This window comes from Manis javanica, chromosome X (assembly GCF_040802235.1).
Source record: "Manis javanica isolate MJ-LG chromosome X, MJ_LKY, whole genome shotgun sequence".
Classification (NCBI taxonomy): Eukaryota; Metazoa; Chordata; class Mammalia; order Pholidota; family Manidae; genus Manis; species Manis javanica.
In genome coordinates this window covers 71,324,865-71,344,506 of record NC_133174.1, presented here as the reverse complement: position 1 = coordinate 71,344,506, position 19,642 = coordinate 71,324,865, and the positions used below count along the sequence as shown (strand labels likewise).

Here is a 19,642-nt window from a genome sequence, read left to right as displayed (position 1 = left end):
ATGTTCTGTGTGTGTTTTTGTATGTATGTGATGTAACACCACTTAGAAAACAAAATAACCTCAAGAGAAATTTTAGGATTTATTTAATGATTCATATTGGGATTGGAGCAGACTTACTTTGATCCATGACATCTCAGGACCTATCCTCACAATTAATTAATAGTGGGCTCCTTTTGGACCCTTATATAGGAGATTTATTTTGGAGCACCTGTCACCCTCACGATAGCTCAGAAATAAGTTGATCCCTTGAAGTTTGTTATGAAAACTCTTGTGAAAGTATATGCTTTAGGCCTAGTCTGATTTCTACTCCTGCCTTCAAAGTCTCTGATCAAATCGAGAGCTGGAGAGCATTGCTGCCAGCTGGAGAGCAGTACTGCCAAAAATAAGGATATAAAATGAAATAAATGTTTGATGTACATTACTTTGTTTATCAGTAGTGTAATTTTTTCACTCCCAAACAAATGTTTGTCAAATCTTGTTGTGATAGTGACCACATAGACTACTTTTACATTTACTTCTTACATTTCTTCAGCTATACAGTGGGGCACACAGTCAATAAAAAGTTCATGTGGAATTAAAGGAGGGCCATGAAAAGAAACATGAAATTTGGATCATCATGAATGTAATGGATGCCCTTGAATAAAAAACATTGGCTATAACTCTGTTTTGGGTGATGCCTTTAATATATATATAATATATTTTGATATGATTAGGTGACTTCTGTAGGCCTTTTACTTTTTCAAGTTGATAGGGTAACTCCTATTGTATCCTATTCTGTCCTACTTTTAAGGATAATTGTTATCCTACTTTATAAAAGCAGGAAAAAACTTGAATTTCTCAGTATCTAGTGTCCTAAGTGCCAAATTAAAGAAAATGGAGAGGACCTAAAACCTTATCAAGACTGCCTCCTGTTCTAAGATTCAAATTTTAGTTGTTCTATCTGCTGGTTAATATTTCCTAAAACATCTTACCAATTGCACCATTAGGTTCTTCAGTTTGCCTAGACTACTAGCTATGTAATGACTTAGAAATGGATAACCATCTATAAATAAAAATTTAATCTAAAACATGTGGGGGTAATCTGTTGTACAGGAAATTATAAACTAAAAATGTGCTTCCAGTAGGTATCAAAATTCAAATTATGTATATATTATTTATATTTATGTATTGTTATGTCATCATAATTTAGTTTAAAAATTACTTTTTCAATATTTACGGGAACTGCGATTTGTAATTCTGACATTCTTGACCTGTTTTTTTCCACCTGGCTTTGGTAGTTTGGAAAATGTCAAAGAAAGTATACTTGATTCCATAATTTTCTGCTTGATTCACTGACTAAAATGAGAGAGGCTAATAAGCAACATGCAGTTAATAGCCAGACTTTCATCAGCACTGAAATATTCTTGAATAAGAAATATGCTGCTTAAATTAAACTAAGTTGTAACCTAAATTACAGATTTCCCCCCTAGAGTTTATACTTTACTTGCATATCAGTTAAGGAAAATAAAAGTTGGTTTCCTCATTTAGCACTGAATTATGTTTAAAATCACACCTGTAATTTTATTTTCTAGATTAAACCAATTTTCACAGATAGTTACTTAAATCATAATAGTTGAAATAATACAATCAAATAGTAGGAATGGAAAATAGGGAAAGATTCACTGTTTCCTTTCAAACATCTCCATTTTCTCCTCTATTTGGTTTATTTTTCTTTACATTGTTTTGGTTAGATTGCAGAAAATATGACTTTTTCTATACACTCCCCATAATAGCCAACACAATGCTAAGCATAAAGTAGTGAATTAAAGATTTTATTGATTAAATCTAGGTGTTAATTTTAGCCCTCCTCTCACTTCAATGATATTTCAAGCCATAGAAATTAGAGCCACAGACCCAAATATTGCATTCAGTTCTTGGAACCTTGTTTAAAGAACAGCATATACACAGGCAAATATACACACTTGAGTAGATCCAGAATAGAGTAATCAGGAGAATCAAAGTATCTAGGAACTATATAAAAAGAGGAACTGGTGAGGTAACTCAGGATAGTTTTCCGGGAGATAAGGAGACAATGAAAGATGTGCTCACCATATTCAAATATTTAAATAACTGTTATATAGAAGAGTAGTAGTAATAGTAATAGAATGGCAGAAACTGCTAATACTTACATAGTACTTACTATGTGCCAGACTGCGTTTTAAGCACTTTCTACATATCAACTCATTTAATCCTCATAGCAACTCTATTAATTAGATAGTTGATAATCACCTCTGCTTTGCAGATGTAGAAACATGAAGTACTGAGAGGTCAAATTACTTGCCCAAAATCATAAAGTTGAAAAGGTAAGATTCAAACACAGTTTAGCTTTACCATCTGTGCTCTTAAAAACAATGTTAAAGATTTATTTTATGTGTTTCCTGAGGAAGAACTAGACCCAATGGGTAAAAGTTGTAGCAGTTCAGGCATATTTCAGCTCAATACATTAAGGAGAATTTTCCTAAAGTTGTAGCTGTTTAATAAATGGACTGTCCAGTTTCATCTTTCTGACTACATTTTCCTTCTCTACTTTGTGTTTTGTGGTTGTGCATTTTAAACATGAAAAGCTTATGCAGTTAAGGCTGCTTTTTTATAATAATGAAGAACAAACTAAATATGGCCTTATAAAATAACTAATACAAATCCACATCAATACCAGAAATATTATAAACAAACCCACATAAAAATATACAAATATACTCAGAAACAGGATTCCCATAAATTATCACAAAAATTCAGGGCATTTTATGCTTTTTCACATCGAATGGAAGGTGTTAGTTGTCCCTAAAATTATTCTCAAATATAATATGAATATTATTGAACTCCAAAGAGTAAATTCTTACTTGGTATATAATTATTATAAGGTCTGATGTTTACTTCTTGTCTGTTTAATAAAAAGAAATCTTTTAATTGAATTTGCAATATGGATAATAATAATGATGATGTTAATAAGTCTTCAACAGTAACACTTTGAGAAATTTTATTCATTCTCTGAACTCCATTTTCTAAGAATGTCTGCCAGTAATTCACATCACAGTTCCTTACCCATAATCTAAGTTATAGATGAACAAAAGTGTAGTCTAACCAGACACTTGAATAAGAATAAATCAAGGAAATCCGAAAGCCCACAATGGCAATAAGTACATATCTATTGATAATAACCCTAAATGTAAATGGTCTGAATGCACCAATCAAAATGCATAGAGCTACAGACTGGATAAAAAAGCAAGACCCATCTATATGCTACCTTCAAGAGACTCAATTCAAACCCAAAGACATACACAGACTAAAAGTGATGGGATAGAAAAAGATATTCCATGCAAAAAATAGGAAGAAAAGAGCAGGGGTTGAAATACTTGTATCAAATAATATAGACTACAAAACAAAGAAAATAACAATAGACAAAGAAGGATATTACATAATAATAAAGGGGTCAGTCCAACAAGAGTATATAACCATTATAAACATCTATGCACCCAACATAGGAGAACCCAAATATGTACACCAAATACTAACAGAATTAAAGGAGGAAACAGAATGTAATGCATTCATTTTAGGAGACTTTAACACATCCTCACTTCAAAGGACAGATCAAACAGAATATAAGTAAAGAGACAGTGGCACTGAAAAACGCGTTAGAAGAGATAGACCTAAAATACATCGACAGAACAGTCCATTCAAAAGACACAGGATACACATTCTTCTCAAGTGCACATGGAACATTTTCCAGAGTAGATAACATACTAGGCTACAAAAAGAGCCTCAGTAAATTCAAAAACATTAAAATCATACCAACCAACTTCTCAGATCACAAAGGTATGAAACTACAAATAAATTGTACAAAGAAAATAAAATGGATCACAAACACATGGAGGCATAACATCGTGCTCCTAAATAATCAATGGATCAATGACCAAATTAAAACAGATCAAGCAATATATGAAGACAAATGAAAATAATAACTCAACATCCCAACTTCTGTGGGATGCAGTGAAGGCCATTCTAAGAGGAAAGTATATAACAATTCAGGCCTATTTAAAGAAGGAAGAACAATCCCAAATAAAAAGTCTAAATTCACAATTAATGAAAATGGAAAAAGAACATATGAGGCCCAAAGTCAGTAGAAAGGGGGACATAATAAAGATCAGAGAAGAAATAAACAAAATTGAGAAGAATAAAAAAATAGAATTAATGAAACCAAGAGCTAATTCTTTGAGAAAATAAACAAAATAGATAAATCCCTAGCCAGACATATCAAGAAAAAAGAGAGTCTACATACACAAACAGAATCAGAAATGAAAAAGGAAAAATCACTATGGACAGCAACAAATACAAATATTTATTAGAGAACACTATGAAAAATTATATGCTAACAAACAGAATAACCTAGAAGAAATGGACAACTTTCTAGAAGAATACAAACTTCTAAGAATGACCCAGAAAGAAACAGAATATCTGAACAGACCAGTTACCAATAATGAAATTGAATCTGTAGTCAAAAAACTGTGCAAGAACAAAATCTCCAGATGGCCTCACCACTGACTTTTATCAGACGTTTAGAGAAGCCCTAATACCCATCCTCCTTAAAGATTTCCAAAATATAGAGGAGGAGGGAATACTTCCAAACTCATTCTATGAAGCCAGCCTCACTCTAATACCAAAACCAGGCAAGGACACCACAAAAAAAGAAAATTACAGACAAATATCCCTGATGAACACAGATGCAAAAACTCACAACAAAATATTATCAAACTGAATTCAAAAATACATAAAAAAGATCACGCATCATGATCAAGTGGGATTCATATCATGGATACAAGAATAGTGCAATATTTGAAAATCCATCAACAACATCCACAACATCAACAAAAATAAGGACAAAAAATCACATGATCATCTCCATAGATACTGAAAAAGCATTTGACAAAGTTCAATGCCTATTCATGATAAAAACGCTCAACAAAATCTGTAAGTGAGCAAGGATCTCAAAATAATAAAGGCCATATATGACAAACCCACAGCTAACATCATACTTAACAGTGAAGAGCTGAAAGATTTTCCTCTAAGATCAGGACCAAGACAAGGATGCCCACTCCTCCCACTTTTATTCAACATAGTTCTGGAGGTCCTAGACACAGAGTTCAGACAACACAAAGAAATAAAAGGCATCCAGATTGGTAAAGAAGAAGTTAAACTGTAAACTGTTTTCAGAAGTCATGATATTGTACTTAAAAATCCCTAGAGAATCTACTCTAAAACTACTAGATCTAATATCAGAATTTAGCAAAGTTGCAGGATACAAAATTAATACACAGAATTCTGCTGCATTCCTATATAGTAATGATGAACTTGCAGAAAGAGAAATCAGGAAAACAATTCAATTCACACTTGCGTAAAAAGAATAAAATACCTAGGAATAAGCCTAACCAAGAAAGTGAAAGACCTAAACTTTGAAAACTACAAGACACTCTTGAGATAAATTAAAGAGGACACTAGTAAATGGAAATTCATCCCATGCACTTGGGTAGGAAGAATCAGTATTGTCAAAATGGCCATCCTGCCTAAAGCAAAGTACAGATTCAATGCAATCCTTATCAAAACACTGACAGCATTCCCCAGTAAACTGGAACAAATATTTCTAAAATTCATATGGAACCACAAAAGAACTCTCAATCCTGAGATAGAAGAATAAAGCAGGGGGAATTTTGCTCCCCAACCTCAAGCTCTACTACAAAACCACAGTAATCAGGAAAATTTGGTACTGGCACAAGAACAGTGCCATAAATCAATGGAACAGAATAGAGAGCCCAGGTATAAACCCACACATAAATGGCTAATTCATATATCATAAAGGAGCTATGGACATACAGTGGGAAAATGACAGCCACTTCAACAGTTGGTTTTGGCAAAACTGGACAGGTACATGTAAGAGAATGAAACTGGATTACTATCTAACTTCATACACAAAAGCAAACTCGAAATGAATCAAAGACCTGAATGTAAGTCATGAAACCATAAAAATCTTAGAAGAAAATATAGGCAAAACTCTCTTGAATATAAACATGAAAAACTTTTTCATGAACATATCTCATTAGGCAAGGGAAACAAAAGCCTAAAATGATCAAGTGGGACTATATCAACCTAAAAACCCTCTATACAGCAAAGGACACCATCATTAGAACAAAAAGGTGTCTTACAGTATGAGAGAATATATTCATGAATGACATATCTGATAAGGAGTTGACATCCAAAATATATAAAAGGCACATGTGCCTCAACACCCCCCAAAAAACTAACCTGATTAAAAACTGGGGAGAAGATATGAATAGACACTTCTCCAAAGAAGAAATTCAGATGGCCAACAGGCAGATGAAAAGATGCTTTTCATTGCTAATTGTCAGGGAAATGCAAATTAAAACCACAATGAGATATCACCTCACACCAGTTTAGGAGGACCAACATCAAAAAGACAAGGAACAACAAATGTTGGTGAGGGTGCAGAGAAATGGGAACCCTCCTACACTGCTGGTGGGAATGTAAATTCATTCAACCATTGTGGAAAGCAATATGGAGGTTCCTCAAAAACTCAAAATAGAAATACCATCTGACTCAGGAATTCCACTGCTAGGAATTTACCCTAAGAATGCAGCAGCCCAGTTTGAAAAAGACACACGCACCCCTATGTTTATCACAGCACTATTTAGTATAGCCAAGAAATGGAAGCAACCTAAGTGTCCATCAGTAGATGAATGGATAAAGAAGAGGTGGTACATATACACAATGGAATATTATTCAGCCATAAAAAGTAAACAAATCCTACCATTTGCAACATCATGGATGAAGCTAGAGTATATTATGTTCAGTGAAATAATCCAGGCAGGGAAAGACAAGTACCAAATGATTTCACTCATCTTTGGAGTATAAGAACAAAGCAAAACTGAAAGAATAAAACAGCAGAAGATTCACAGAACTCAAAAATGGACTAACAGGGCGGGAGCCAAGATGGCGGCGTGAGTAGAGCAGTGGAAATCTCCTCCCAAAAACACATAGAGCTATGAAAATATAACAAAGAAAAATCTTCCTAAAATAGAGACCACAGGACACAGGACAACATCCAGACCACATCCACACCTGCAAGAACCCAGCGCCTTGTGAAGGGGGTAAGATACAAGCCCCAGCCCGGCGGGACCCGAGCGCCCCTCCCCCCGGCTCCCGGCGGGTGGAGAGAAACCGGAGCAGTTTTTTTTTTTGGCGAGCGCTTTTTGGAAGCCTTAGAGGGACGGGCCCCCGTTGCTGGGGAGGCAGGGTGGCGGGACCGGTGAGGAGGTGCCTGGGAACGGCGCCGGAGGACAAAGAATATCCCGCGTTTCTCCCTGCGAGACCTGGGGGCGGGTGCCTGAGACCGGTGCCTGAGGACGGAGGAGGTCGCGCGTTTTTCCCCTTTTTTTTTTTTTCTTTCTCTTTTTGGCAAGCGCTTTTTGGAAGCCTTGAAGGGACGGGGACCCCAGTGCTAGGGAGGCACGGTGGCGGGACTGGTGAGCGGGTGGCTGGGACCGGCGCCTGAGGACAAAGAATATCCCCCATTTTTCCCTGCGGGACCGGTGGGCGGGTGCCTGAGACCGGCACTTGAGGACAGAGGAAATCGCGCGTTTTTCCCCTTTTTTTTCTCTTTTCTGCGAGTGCTTTTTGGAAGCCTAAAAGGGACAGGGACCCCGGTGCTAGGGAGGCAGGGCGGCGGGACTGGTGAGCGGGTGCCTGGGACCGGCACCTGAGGACAAAGAATATCCCGCATTTTTCCCTGTGGGACCGGTGGGTGGGTGCCTGAGACCAGCACCTGAGGACGGAAGAAATCGCGCGTTTTTCCTCTTTTTTTTCTCTCTTTTTGCCAAGTGCTTTTTGGAAGCCTTGAAGGGACAGGGACCCCGGTGCTAGGGAGGCAGGGCGGCGGGACTGGTGAGCGGGTGCGTGGGACCAGTGCCTGAGGACCAAGAATATTGAGCGTTCCTTCCCTGCGGGACCGGTGGGTGGGTGCTTTTTGGAAGCCTTGAAAGGACAGGGACCCTGGTGCTAGGGAGACAGGGCAGCAGGACCAGTGCGCGGGTGCCTGGGACCGGCACCTGAGGAAAAAAAAAAAAAAATCGCGTGTTTTTTCTTTTTTTTTTCCTTTCTGTTCCCTCTCTCATTGTTGCTGTTGTTGTTTTGGTTTGGAGAGTGCTTTTTGGAAATCTTAAAGGGGCAGGACAGGTCACTTAGACCAGAAGCAGGGAATCTGGGGATCTCTGGGCACTCTAACCCCCTGGGCAGCAGGGAGCACAGAGGCCCCTTACGGAGATAAATAGTCTCCTGGCTGCTCCCCCTCCAACGGGGCTCCACCATTTTGGAGGAACAGCCCCAGCCAGGCCAAGCCCACAGCAACAGTGGAGATAAACCCCAAAGCAACTGGGCAGGAAGCAGAAGCCCTGTCTGCGCACAGCTGCCCAGCACAAGCCACTAGAGGTCGCTATTCTCCCAGGAAAAGGCTACAAACCAACAAGAAGGGAAGCTCTTCCAGCGGTCACTTGTACCAGCTCTGCAGACTATCTCTATCACCATGAAAAGGCAAAACTACAGGCAGACAAAGATCACAGAGACAACACCTGAGAAGGAGACAGACCTAACTAGTCCTCCTGAAAAAGAATTCAAAATAAAAATCATGAACATGCTGACAGAGATGCAGAAAAAAATGCAAGAGCAATGGGATGAGATGCAGAGAAAAATGCAAGAGCAGTGGGATGAGATGCAGAGAAAAATGCAAGAGCAGTGGGATGAAGTCCGGAAGGAGATCACAGATGTCAGGAAAGAGATCACAGAAGTGAAACAATCCCTGGAAGGATTTATAAGCAGAATGGATAAGATGCAAGAGGCCATTGAAGGAATAGAAGCCAGAGAACAGGAACGTATAGAAGCTGACATAGAGAGAGATAAAAGGATCTCCAGGAATGAAACAACACTAAGAGAAATATGTGACCAATACAAAAGGAAAAACATTCGTATTATAGGGATACCAGAAGAGGAAGAAAGAGGAAAAGGGATAGAAAGTGTCTTTGAAGAAATAATTGCTGAAAACTTCCCCAAACTGGGGGAGGAAATAATCGAACAGACCATGGAATTATACAGAACCCCCAACAGAAAGGATCCAAGGAGGACAACACCAAGACACATAATAATTAAAATGGCAAGGATCAAGGACAAGGAAAGAGTTTTAAAGGCAGCTAGAGAGAAAAAGGTCACCTATAAAGGAAAACCAATCAGGCTAACATCAGACTTCTCAACAGAAACCCTACAGGCCAGAAGAGAATGGCATGATATACTTAATGCAATGAAACAGAAGGGCCTTGAACCAAGGATACTGTATCCAGCACGACTATCATTTAAATATGATGGTGGGATCAAACAATTCCCAGACAAGCAAAAGCTGAGGGAATTTGCTTCCCACAAACCACCTCTACAGGGCATCCTACAGGGACTGCTCTAGATGGGAGCACCCCTAAAAAGAGCACAGAACAAAACACACAACATATGAAGAATGGAGGAGGAGGAATAAGAAGGGAGAGAAGAAAAGACTCTCCAGACAGTGTATATAACAGCTCAATAAGCGAGCTAAGTTAGGCAGTAAGATACTAAAGAAGCTAACCTTGAACCTTTGGTAACCACTAATTTAAAGCCTGCAATGGCAATAAATACATATCTCTCAATAGTCACCCTAAATGTAAATGGACTTAATGCACCAATCAAAAGACATAGAGTAATAGAATGGATAAAAAAGCAAGACCCATCTATATGCTGCTTACAAGAAACTCACCTTAAACCCAAAGATAAGCATAGACTAAAAGTCAAGGGATGGAAAAACATATTTCAGGCAAACAACAGTGAGAAGAAAGCAGGGGTTGCAGTACTAATATCAGACAAAATAGACTTCAAAACAAAGAAAGTAACAAGAGATAAAGAAGGCCACTACATAATGATAAAGGGCTTAGTCCAACAAGAGGATATAACCATTCTAAATATATATGCACCCAATACAGGAGCACCAGCATATGTGAAGCAAATACTAACAGAACTAAAGAGGGAAATAGACTGCAATGCATTCATTGTAGGAGACTTCAACACACCACTCACCCCAAAGGATAGATCCACCGGGCAGAAAATAAGTAAAGACACACAGGCACTGAACAACACACTAGAACAGATGGACCTAATAGACATCTATAGAACTTTACATCCAAAAGCAACAGGATATACATTCTTCTCAAGTGCACATGGAACATTCTCCAGAATAGACCACATACTAGCTCACAAAAAGAGCCTCAGTAAATTCCACAATATTGAAATTCTACCAACCAATTTTTCAGACCACAAAGGTATGAAAGTAGAAATAAATTCTACAAAGAAAACAAAAAGGCTCACAAACACATGGAGGCTTAACAACATGCTACTAAATAACCAATGGATCAATGAACAAATCAAAATAGAGATCAAGGAATATATAGAAACAAATGACAACAACAACACTAAGCCCCAACTTCTGTGGGATGCAGCGAAAGCAGTCTTAAGAGGAAAGTATATAGCAATCCAGGCACACTTGAAGAAGGAAGAACAATCCCAAATGAATAGTCTAACATCACAATTATTAAAACTGGAAAAAGAAGAACAAATGAGGCCTAAAGTCAGCAGAAGGAGGGACATAATAAAGATCAGAGAAGAAATAAACAAAATTGAGAAGAATAAAACAATAGCAAAAATCAACGAAACCAAGAGCTGGTTCTTTGAGAAAATAAACAAAATAGATAAGCCTCTAGCCCAACTTATTAAGAGAAAAAGAGAGTCAACACAAATCAACATAATCAGAAATGAGAATGGAAAAATCACGACAGACTCCACAGAAATACAAAGAATTATTAAAGACTACTATGAAAACCTATATGCCAACAAGCTGGAAAACCTAGAAGAAATGGACAACTTCCTAGAAAAATACAACCTCCCAAGACTGACCAAGGAAGAAACACAAAAGTTAAACAAACCAATTACAAGCAAAGAAATTGAAACAGTAATCAAAAAACTACCCAAGAACAAAACCCCGGGGCCGGACGGATTTACCTCGGAATTTTATCAGACACACAGAGAAGACATAATACCCATTCTCCTTAAAGTGTTCCACAAAATAGAAGAAGAGGGAATACTCCCAAACTCATTCTATGAAGCCAACATCACCCTAATACCAAAACCAGGCAAAGACCCCACCAAAAAAGAAAATTACAGACCAATATCCCTGATGAACGTAGATGCAAAAATACTCAATAAAATATTAGCAAACAGAATTCAACAGTATATCAAAAGGATCATACACCATGACCAAGTGGGGTTCATCCCAGGGATGCAAGGATGGTACAACATTCGAAAATCCATCAACATCATCCACCACATCAACAAAAAGAAAGACAAAAACCACATGATCATCTCCATAGATGCTGAAAAAGCATTTGACAAAATTCAACATCCATTCATGATAAAAACTCTCAGCAAAATGGGAATAGAGGGCAAGTACCTCAACATAATAAAGGCCATATATGATAAACCCACAGCCAGCATTATACTGAACAGCGAGAAGCTGAAAGCATTTCCACTGAGATCGGGAACCAGACAGGGATGCCCACTCTCCCCACTGTTATTTAACATAGTACTGGAGGTCCTAGCCACGGCAATCAGACAAAACAAAGAAATACAAGGAATCCAGATTGGTAAAGAAGAAGTTAAACTGTCACTATTTGCAGATGATATGATACTGTACATAAAAAACCCTAAAGACTCCACTCCAAAACTACTAGAACTGATATCGGAATACAGCAAAGTTGCAGGATACAAAATCAACACACAGAAATCTGTAGCTTTCCTATACACTAACAACGAATCAATAGAAAGAGAAATCAGGAAAACAATTCCATTCACCATTGCATCAAAAAGAATAAAATACCTAGGAATAAACCTAACCAAGGAAGTGAAAGACTTATACTCTGAAAACTACAAGTCACTCTTAAGAGAAATTAAAGGGGACACTAATAAATGGAAACTCATCCCATGCTCATGGCTAGGAAGAATTAATATCGTCAAAATGGCCATCCTGCCGAAAGCAATATACAAATTTGATGCAATCCCTCTCAAATTACCAGCAACATTCTTCAATGAATTGGAACAAATAATTCAAAAATTCATATGGAAACACCAAAGACCCCGAATAGCCAAAGCAATCCTGAAAAAGAAGAATAAAGTAGGGGGGATCTCACTCCCCAACTTCAAGCTCTACTACAAAGCCATAGTAATCAAGACAATTTGGTACTGGCACAAGAACAGAGCCACAGACCAGTGGAACAGATTAGAGACCCCAGAAATTAACCCAAACATATATGGTCAATTAATATTTGATAAAGGAGCCATGGACATACAATGGCAAAATGACAGTCTCTTCAACAGATGGTGCTGGCAAAACTGGACAGCTACATGTAGGAGAATGAAACTGGACCATTGTCTAACCCCATATACAAAGGTAAACTCAAAATGGATCAAAGACCTGAATGTAAGTCACGAAACCATTAAACTCTTGGAAAAAAACATAGGCAAACACCTCTTAGACATAAACATGAGTGATCTCTTCTTGAACATATCTCCCCGGGCAAGGAAAACAACAGCAAAAATGAGCAAGTGGGACTACATTAAGCTGAAAAGCTTCTGTACAGCGAAAGACACCATCAATAGAACAAAAAGGAACCCTACAGTATGGGAGAATATATTTGAAAATGACAGATCTGATAAAGGCTTGACGTCCAGAATATATAAAGAGCTCACACGCCTCAACAAACAAAAAACAAATAACCCAATTAAAAAATGGGCAGAGGAACTGAACAGACAGTTCTCCAAAAAAGAAATACAGATGGCCAAGAGACACATGAAAAGATGCTCCACATCGCTAATTATCAGAGAAATGCAAATTAAAACTACAATGAGGTATCACCTCACACCAGTAAGGATAGCTGCCATCCAAAAGACAAACAACAACAAATGTTGGCGAGGCTGTGGAGAAAGGGGAACCCTCCTACACTGCTGGTGGGAATGTAAATTAGTTCAACCATTGTGGAAAGCAGTATGGAGGTGCATCAAAATGCTCAAAACAGACCTACCATTTGACCCAGGAATTCCACTCCTAGGAATTTACCCTAAGAACGCAGCAATCAAGTTTGAGAAAGACAGATGCACTCCTATGTTTATCGCAGCACTATTTACAATAGCCAAGAATTGGAAGCAACCTAAATGTCCATCTGTAGATGAATGGATAAAGAAGATGTGGTACATATACACAATGGAATACTACTCAGCCATAAGAAGTGGAAAAATCCAACCATTTGCAGCAACATGGATGGAGCTGGAGAGTATTATGCTCAGTGAAATAAGCCAAGCGGAGAAAGAGAAACACCAAATGATTTCACTCATCTGAGGAGTATAGGAACAAAGGAAAAACTGAAGGAACAAAACAGCAGCAGAATTACAGAACCCAAAAATGGACTAACAGGTACCAAAGGGAAAGGAACTGGGGAGGATGGGTGGGCAGGGAGGGATAAGGGGGGGGAAGAAGAAGGGGGGTATTAAGATTAGCATGCATGGGGGGGAGGGAGATAGGGGAGGGTGGGCTGCACAACACAGAGAGGACAAGTAGTGACTCTACAACATTTTGCTAAGCTGATGGACAGTAACCGTAATGTGGTTGTTAGGGGGGACCTGATATAGGGGAGAGCATAGTAAACATAGTATTCTTCAGGTAAGTGTAGATTAAAAATTTAAAAAAAAAAAAAAAGAAAGAAAGAAAGAAAAGGGGGATTACTCCTTAACAGGATAAAACTATTGGTAAATCAAAGATCAACGCATGCTTTAAATATCCTTAATGTTGATCACTTAAAGGGTGTCAGATGATCAGCTATGGAGGTACTCTTTTCTGATAATATTCCTTTCTCTTAATTAAAAAAAAAAAAAAAAAAGCAGTTACTGTGTGCTGACCTCCAATGAGTTCTGCACAGTGGTATAGAGGGCATGTCAAAGTGTGGGCAAAGGGTCTGTTTGTTTCTACGCAGAAGATCAAGGCCTAGCTTGGATACCCAGAAAATGAACTAAGATACGATATGAGGAGGAGCTTCCGGCATCAGCACTCTCTGGAGGACTCGTGCCGGGGGATGATCATCAAAAAGCCTCCACAGGGATCCGGACGATGCTGCGGTTGTGGCTGCATCCAGCCCACCATCTCCTGGACTTGCCATAAGAAGGAGGAGGGAGATGTCTAGGCTGGCATGTGCATACAGTGAGACAACGAATTTGACTGGATCTGTACTGTTGGAACTCAACCAGGAGTTGGGAGGGGTGCAAGTTGTAGCACCCCAAAATCTCATGACTATAGACTATCTATGGTTAAAAGAACATATGGGATGTGAACAGATCCCAGAAATGGGCTGCTTTAATTTGTCTGATGGTTCAAGTACAGTTGGAAAATATCCATCATATCATAGATAAATTTTCACAAATGCCTAGGGTGCCTAAATGGTTTTCTTGGCTTCACTGGAGATGGCTGGTAATTATAGATTTGCTTTGTTTATGTCACCGTATTCCTATTATGTTAATATGTGTGTGCAAATTAGTTAGTAGTTTAAAACCTATACATACTTAAGGTACTATACAAGAAGATATGTCAAAGAAATAATCAATCCTCCCAAGTTTCCTTCATATGCTACATCTATAGCTTTTCTTCTTCCTTCCTAATTACAAACTTTAAATAGAATTCGTGCCTCATATCGAATTTACCGAGTATCATAATTCCTCCAGGTGGTAAAGATACCTCGAGACAAGTGCTGGGCATAGAAGCCACAGGGCATAAATCTGCAAAGAAGTAAAAAGCTAACCTTTGCAAACAATATGGCTTCTCTCTCACTTACCAACTTTACATTTCCCTGTATGGCCCCGGAAGATGACTGGTTAGCCAGAGACGGGTAAGATTCCTCAAGGGAGGAACAACCTAAGACAGGCACAGTCGCAGGGGGGCCATCAGGTGAGAATTTGGGGATCAACAGAGGTGAGGCTCAGAACCTCACCCCCCCTGCTTTGAGAGAAATCTTCTGCATCCGTGGATGTCTTGCTGCCCTTGTCTAGCCTGGATTAATACTTAGTCCATAGGCACACACCTGATCATCTGATCATCTACATTTGCCTTCTTACAGCACTAAACTATGTTTTCTACCTTTATCTTGCATCTACCTACCACTTCAGCATTTTATTAAAAATAAAAATAATAATAATAATAGGAGAAATGTGGGATCAACATATAAATCAAGTACAAAAATCAAATGAATATTCATATTTGACCTGATGGTTTATAGGTCATATTGCATGATCAAAACCGAAAGTTTCTGTGATGACTGCCCTTGTACTGTTCACCATGTAAGAATTTATTCACTCTGTAAGAATTCGTTCACCATGTAAGAACTTGTTCGTTATGCTTCAGAAGATTGGAGACTGACGAGAATTAGGCTTGAGATGGATTAATGATTGTACATTGAGCATTGACCCCCCTATACTGAATTTTATTGTTGTTAACAACCATTTGATCAATAAATATGAGAGATGCCCTCTCAAAAAAAAAAAAAAAAAAAAAAAAAATGGACTAACAGTTACCAAAAAGAAAGGAGTTGGAGAGGGTGGGTGGAAAGGGAGGGATAAGGGGATTAAGGAATATTATGATTAGTGCACATAATATATGGGGGGCACAGGGAAGGCAGTATAGCACAGAGAAGAAGAGTAGTAACACTATAGCATCTTACTATGGTAATGGACAATGACTATTAAGGGCTATGCAGTGGGGACTTGATAATAGGGGGGAATGCAGTAACCACAATGTTGCTCATGTGAAACCTGGGCCTAAGATTGTATATCAATGATATCTTAATAAAATAAAAAGATGAATAGGTCTCAGAATCTAACATAAAACATGGGGACTGTAGTTGAAAACACTGTATTGTATAATTGAATTTGGCTCAGAGAACAGAACTGAAATGTTCTCACACACACACACACAAAGATAACTATATGGGATGATGGATTTGTGGATGTATTAATTACCTAAATGGAGAGAATCCTTTCACAATCAGTGCTATGATGTACACTTTAAATATTTACAAATGTATATATCAATTATATATATACCTCAATAAAACTGAAATTTAAAAAATGAATAAACCAAAGACCCAAATCTGTAAAAATACTGATTAGACAAATTCTAAAATATATAAAATCTCATTTAATTATACAGGGTAGTAAATCAAACTAGTCCTCACCCAGTCCTCTAGTGAAAAAGTCAAACCAGTAGTGAAACCATAATATTTCTAAATCCATTAAATAATTTCTGAAAAATCCCCACAACTATTGAATGTTTTCAGAACTTATATCATCACTAATAGTGTGTGGAAAGGACACATATAAGTGTTTATCTGTATTTTAAATTGTTCCTACACTCAGGAAAACTTGTTCATAATATTTTCCATTTGGGTAATACTACATTTGATTTGGTAATAATCATATTGCCTATTAAGGATGCATATGGTATAATTTGTTTTAAAAATACTACTTCCTTATAAGCAGTAACAGGGAGTTGCCACCATTGCTAATAATGGGATTGTACTTATATACACATATACCCTAGAACTTTATTTTTTGACTGACCTAGCCCATCAGATTAGTAAATGAAAACAACAATAAGTCAGAATGTCCAATGTATATGTATATATATATGTATATATGCAAATACGCATGTGTGTGTGTTTATCTGAATGAAATCTATGTTCATTTCCTAAGTAAAGCTCTAATACCCAGCAAAAAGCCTAGAACATACTCATCATTAAAAAACTATTGACACCTTGGAGGTGGAGCCAAGATGGCGGCATAAGTAGGACAGTGGGAATCTCCTCCCAAAAGCATATATATCTTTGAAAATACAACAAATACAACCATCCCTAAAAGAGAGACCAGAAGACAAAGGACAACAGCCCGACTACATCCACACCTGTGAGAACCCAGCGCCTGGTGAAAGGGGTAAGATACAAGATGCAGCCTGGCGGGACCCGAGGCCCCTCACCCCAGCTCCTGGCGGGAGGAGAGGAGGTGGAGCAGGGAGGGAGAGGGAGCACAGGACTGCTAAACACCCAGCCCTAGCCATCCACACTGGAGCACAGACACACAGTGCGTGCGTGGGGTGCCAGAAACTAGGGAAGCAGGACAGTAAGACCTGTGAGCGGGTCCTGCAGCCGGCACTCCTGGGACAAAGAAAAGCGAGTGCTTTTTGAAAGTCTTAAAAGGACAGGGACCCCACAGCTAGATGTAAGCATCCTGGGTCACATTCCAGGAGCTGGAAATTCCAGGAAACTCCGGGTGCACTAACCCCCTGGGCAACAGCTCTGAGATCCCTCACAGAGGTAAACAGCCAAAGAGCTCCCCATCCATTACCCCTCCAGGGCCCTGCCATAGCAGAGCAGCAGTCTGAGGCTGGCCATGCCCACAGCAAGGGAGCTCCTTCCATACCTGCTGGGCACAATACAGAGACCCAGTCAACATGCAATTGCCCAACACAAGCCACTAGGGGTCGCAGTTGTCCCAGAAGAGAAAGGCCAGGAGCAATTGGAAAAAGTCTATGCTCTCCCAGCTGACAGATGCGTCAATAGCATACCACTGCACCTATAAACATGAAAAGGCAAAAAAATAAAATTCAGAGAAGACTGACCAAGACAGCTTCAACATCTTCTACAACTTCCCCTGAGAAGGAACCTGGGGAGATAGATTTAACCAGTCTTCCTGAAAAAGAATTCAAAACAAAAGTCCTAACCATGATGATGGACTTGCAGAGAAATATGCAAGAACTAAGGAGGAAGAACACAGAAATAAAACAATCTCTGGAAGGACTTCAAAGCAGAATTGATGAGATGCAAGAGACCATTAATGGACTAGAAAACAGAGAACAGGAACGCAGAGAGGCTGAGGCAGAGAGAGATAAAAGGATCTCCAGGAATGAAAGAACTTTAAGAGAACTGTGTGACCAATTGAAACAGAACCATATCCGCATTATAGGGGTACCAGAAGAAGAAGAGAGAGAAAAAGGGATAGAAAGTGTCTTTGAAGAAATAATTGCTGAAAACCTCCCCAAACTAGGGGAGGAACTGGCTTCTCAGACCAGAGAGGTACACAAAACTCCCATGACAAGGGATCCAAGGAGGACAACACCAAAACACATAATAATTAAAATGGCAAAAACCAAAGACAAGGACAAAGTATTAAAGGCAGCCAGGGAGAAAAAAAGGTCACATACAAAGGAAAACCCATCAGGCTATCATCAGACTTCTCAACATAAACCTTACAGGCCAGAAGAGAATGGCATGATATACTTAATGCAATGAAACAGAAGGGCCTTTAACTAGAATACTGTATCCAGCACGATTATCATTTAAATATGAAGGAGGGATTAAACAATTCCCAGACAAGCAAAAGTTGAAGGAATTTGCCTCCCACAAACCACCTCTACAGGGCATCTTACAGGGACTGCTTTAGATGGGGGCACTCCTAAAAAGAGCACAGAACAACACACCCAACATATGAAGAAGGGAGGAGAAGGAATAAGAAGGGAGAGAAATAAAGAATCATCAGACCGTGTTTATAATAGCTCAATAAGCGAGATAAGTTAGGCAGTAAGATAGTAAAGATGCTAACCTTGAAACTATGGTAACCACAAACTTAAAGCCTGCAATGGCAATAAGTACATACCTTTCAATAATCACCCTAAATGTAAATGGCCTCAATGCACCAATCAAGAGACACAGAGTAATAGAATGGATAAAAAAGCAAGACCCATCCATATGCTGCTTACAAGAGACTTACCTCAAACCAAAAGACATGCACAGACTTAAAGTCAAGGGATGGAAAAAGATATTTCATGCAAACAAAAGAGAGAAAAAAGCAGATGTTAGAACACTAGTATCAGACAAAGTAGACTTCAAAATAAAGAAGGTAACAAAAGATAAAGAAGGACATTGCATAATGATCAAGGGCTCAGTCCAACAAGAGGATATAACCATTATAAATATATATGCACCCAATACAGGAGCACCAACATGTGAAAGAAATACTAATAGAATTAAAGGAAGAAATAGAATGCAATGCATTCATTTTGGGAGACTTCAACGCACCACTCACTCCAAAGGACAGATACAGCAGACAAAAAATAAATAAGGACACAGAGGCACTGAACAACACACTAGAACAGATGGACCTAATAGACGTCTACAGAACTCTACATCCAAAAGCAACAGGATATACATTCTTCTCAAGTGCACATGGAATATTCTCCAGAATAGACCACATACTAGGCCACAAAAAGAGCCTGAGTAAATTCCAAAAAATTGAAATTCTACCAACCAACTTTTCAGACCACAAAGGTATAAAACTAGAAATAAATTATACAAAGAAAGCAAAAAGACCCACAAACACATGGAGG

The 19,642-nt window shown here is 38.6% G+C and overlaps 1 protein-coding gene across 1 annotated transcript in view; it reads right to left on the bottom strand.

Annotated features, from left to right (window-relative positions):
- CYLC1 (cylicin 1) overlaps positions 1-19,642 on the bottom strand; it is a 74,681-nt gene that overhangs the window by 24,600 nt on the left and 30,439 nt on the right. Inside the window, 2 exon segments of the mRNA XM_037004824.1 lie at positions 1,217-1,335; positions 2,880-2,920. Of these exon segments, the coding sequence (XP_036860719.1) occupies positions 1,217-1,335; positions 2,880-2,920 (160 nt within the window).